The sequence below is a fragment of the Athalia rosae genome, chromosome 7, assembly GCF_917208135.1.
Source record: "Athalia rosae chromosome 7, iyAthRosa1.1, whole genome shotgun sequence".
Lineage (NCBI taxonomy): Eukaryota > Metazoa > Arthropoda > Insecta > Hymenoptera > Athaliidae > Athalia > Athalia rosae.
The window spans coordinates 213,965-217,365 of record NC_064032.1 but is presented as its reverse complement, the minus strand read 5'-3'; the positions used below and the strand labels follow the sequence as shown (position 1 = coordinate 217,365).

At 35.5% G+C, this 3,401-nt stretch overlaps 1 protein-coding gene and 1 long non-coding RNA gene across 3 annotated transcripts; one reads left to right on the top strand and one right to left on the bottom strand.

The window, feature by feature from the left end:
- Window positions 1-355: 355 nt before the first annotated feature.
- Window positions 356-1,621, top strand: LOC105684272 (basic helix-loop-helix transcription factor scleraxis). 2 transcript variants are annotated; one of them, XM_048658272.1, is made up of 3 exons: window positions 356-488; window positions 1,077-1,338; window positions 1,426-1,621. In XM_048658272.1, the coding sequence occupies exons 1-3, from the start codon at window positions 412-414 to the stop codon at window positions 1,537-1,539; spliced, it is 453 nt and encodes a 150-aa protein (XP_048514229.1). In that variant the 5' UTR covers window positions 356-411; the 3' UTR covers window positions 1,540-1,621. The 2 variants fall into 2 exon arrangements, with proteins under 2 accessions (XP_048514229.1, XP_048514228.1); XM_048658271.1 differs by having other exon boundaries at window positions 1,041-1,338.
- Window positions 1,497-3,393, bottom strand: LOC125501726. Its single transcript, XR_007279367.1, has 3 exons — window positions 3,239-3,393; window positions 1,947-2,199; window positions 1,497-1,804 (listed from the first exon to the last, which is right to left on the bottom strand). It is a non-coding gene; the product is annotated as an uncharacterized LOC125501726 (long non-coding RNA).
- Window positions 3,394-3,401: the final 8 nt, after the last annotated feature.

Here is a 3,401-nt window from a genome sequence, read left to right as displayed (position 1 = left end):
GAGCAGAGCCACTCTAATTAGTTTAGCAGATGCTTTTTTGCTGGTGGTGCCTTGTTTTTATTGAGTGTAATGCGAGATGCAGACTCTGACCACTTGTTGTGGGAGTCCCACTCACAACCATGGCTCACCATGCACGGACCTACCTACCCTTTGTAAATTTTGTGTAAGTTTAACTCACATTAACATGTGTGTGACACATGTGTTTATGGGGGGGAAAAGCTGTGGGAGGAGGAATTTAAGCGCATAGAGGAGATCTTACTCATTCATAAAAGAACTTTAAGTGAGCAAAGAGCATCTCGCGATAAGCTTGAATTTTTTGTTTTTTACCCTTTAAATAATTTCAATAGAAGCCAAATTAGTTGATTCATCAATTTGTGTATCAGTTGTTTAGATTTGTGTAAAATTCTGGACATGGCTGCTAGGAAAAAAGATGAACCTGGTAAACAACGATGCCAAGCTAATGCTAGAGAGCGTGATCGTACTCATAGGTAACAGTTAATTTGAATAATTATTATTGGGGATTACTTATTTATTGTCAGCGTGTATTGAAATTCAATGTGTTGTTACTGCGATATATCTTGAATTTGTTTTTAAAAATTTTCAACAGAACAGAAGATTTCTTTACAGAAAAATTAACGAGTTGCTATTTCAGAAAATAAAATTCATTGTATGTTCAAATCATCAAATTCCATTGATAATAAATAATAGCAGATTACTGTTTAATTGTTATTTGGTCAGGTGAATAAAAATGTTCTTTGTAATCAAAGTAAAATATTTATCGTATCATGCAACAAGTGTTGGTGTGCTTTATCAAGAATTGTTTAATAATCCCTAACTTTTCTATCGGTGTAATTATCTTGTATTCGATCGGAAACTTTTGTTCTGTTTGACGATTAGCCTAACTTGAAATAGTCTTTGGATCAGTTCTACTCCTCGTGTTTGTTATAAGATTCCGAAATATCCTGACATTATTCTTTGTGAAATGAACCACTAGTATTAAATGTATTGCGTTAGTGTATTTCAAGTAAAAAAAAATGCAGGTGCGCTACTCAAGAATCGCAATCTTCACTGTGCAGCGTAAACACAGCGTTCACTGCGCTTAGGACACTGATTCCAACCGAACCAGCCGACAGAAAATTATCTAAAATTGAAACATTGCGCTTGGCGAGCAGCTACATCAGCCATTTGGGGGCTGTTCTCATCGTCGGTGCTGCTGATCAGCCTTGTCTACGATTAGAGGAGAATCACTTGCGATCAACAGCTACTAACTCATGGAATAATGAACCGAACAACAGACCTCAAGTCTGTACATTTTGTTTGGCTAAACATAAGAAATACGTGAGTATCATTTATCACCTGCCAAAGGGTAGGACTTGTGCATTTGTTCAATGTGACACAGAGTACATATTTTTAATTTTTTTTTAGAATTTGAACGTCGCCTCTCAAACAATATCGGACTACCAAAATCAAGACGGTTCTCAATACATTATACTTTCTGCAGGATCTTCGTCGTATTTTGATTTAGACCCGATATACTAAAACTAAAATTAAGTTCATAATTGTATATTAATTGTAAATATGAAAGCGATGTAGAGTGAAATAAAAATTGCTGTAATTTTGACTTAGCTTGCGGATGGTGTTAAATAACAGCAGACGATCATCGCCAACGATTTCGGCCGGTCAAGTGGTCAGGTTGTGGGATACAATTGTTTTCGTAGCCAACAATGCAGTGAGGAAGGACGTTTTCGTGTTTCTCCGGTTTCTCGTTCAGCGTTTTCCATTTCAGTGTTTCCTATTCGGTTATCTATTACCACATAGATAATATTAATAATTGATCATGTTTATCTACGAATTTAACCATCGCTCATGCTTGGCGGGATATTAGGTGAGATTTAATAGAAAAAATTTTGTACTCCTTTACACCATAGCAACCACATGAAACGCACCTCGCCATCATCTCCATTAGTTTCGAAACACCAAAATTTTATTGAACTCCAACTTCACCAACTCGATGTCATGATAATTTATATTCTCTGTTACGAATCCAAAATTCTATCATTTTTTCGATCTCTGATTCAGATTTGTATCGCGTTATTTTGAATCCTTTATACACGGCTTATTTTTCTCGAAACGCAGCGCCATCATTCTCTGCGTTATTTTCATATTTGTAGATCTTATGGATTTGATGGATGGAATTTTCTGTGGAAAAAAATGGCCAAAAGATTTTAGAACCATTTATAATGTCATTGACCTTTTGGAGCCATTAGCGGTAACGAAAAAGGGAGAAAGGTCTCGATCACACCTATTGCAAAAACATTTGAGGATCCTTTTTAAAAAATTCAAATGGCTCCGCCGGATATCCGGAAGCTCTCCTCGATATAATTAGACGGCGATATTTCAAAATGGCGACCACTTGATGGTTTTTTCGCTAGAGTTCACCACCGAATAGTCGGTGGTAAATAATTTGTTGAAGACGCGGGTAATTCTTAATTATTTGATCGTTGGTTCGTTTTTCGAAGAAACATAAATGTTAGACAATAGGTAATTGTATCAAATTACATATTATTCATAACAGAAATTTCTAATCTGCTTTGAACTGACCCATTTATTTCTTTGCTGATAGCATTTATGTCTGCTATAATCTCATTATAAAATACGCCATAACCTTAATACCATATAATGGTATTGTCAGAGATCAATCACGTAATATATTATTTTTTGAATTTGAAAAAATGCTCCTCAATATCGCCCAGTATTTGAACAATTCTAGTTTAATCCTCGCCCTATTTATCATCCCCATTTACATGTTTGCAAATTCTCATTAATTGACAATGAAAGGACAATAGTAGAAAATAGTGGGAATCTAGCCCCACACGCCGGCCATATTGGTATTTTCCAGCTATCATGTCAAATGAATTTGTTTTTCTTTTTTCCTAAACAATTTAGTTTTTTTCTTCTTTTTAATTGAAAAAAACGACCCTCGATATTAATCACATGTTAATAATCAGAACCTCGTATCAAGCTTTGAGAAATTCTCTACCTCAAATCACAGAATATTTTCGGTTTTTTCGCGATAGAATTTGGCTCCCCAAATGTTACTGCTCAGGACCGATAAAGACAGGTACAAAAGCGATAATAATAAAAATAATATAAACAGGGATAAAAGAGAAAAATATCTTTCGACTGTTCGTGAAAATTCGCGTGAAGTACTAGAAGAATTTCAATGAAAATTAATCACCTGGCGATCCTGGTTCCCGATGGATTCTATACGATTTACAACTGGCTGGAAAATTAATTGTTTTGCGCATTTGATTCAAATTGATCAAAGTGGGCGCGCGGTAGCCATCTTGTAAAAGTGTTCTGTGTGGTGTTTGGAGGTTCTACGAAGAACAGGAGCTTCG

Excerpts from the sequence above, each read along its gene's own strand:
- LOC105684272 (XM_048658271.1), top strand. The coding sequence starts at position 412 with ATGGCTGCTAGGAAAAAAGATGAACCTGGTAAACAACGATGCCAAGCT. Across the intron at positions 489-1,040 it reads GAGCGTGATCGTACTCATAG|GTGCGCTACTCAAGAATCGC; the intron begins GTAACAGTTAAT and ends AAAAAAATGCAG. Across the intron at positions 1,339-1,425 it reads TGGCTAAACATAAGAAATAC|AATTTGAACGTCGCCTCTCA; the intron begins GTGAGTATCATT and ends ATTTTTTTTTAG.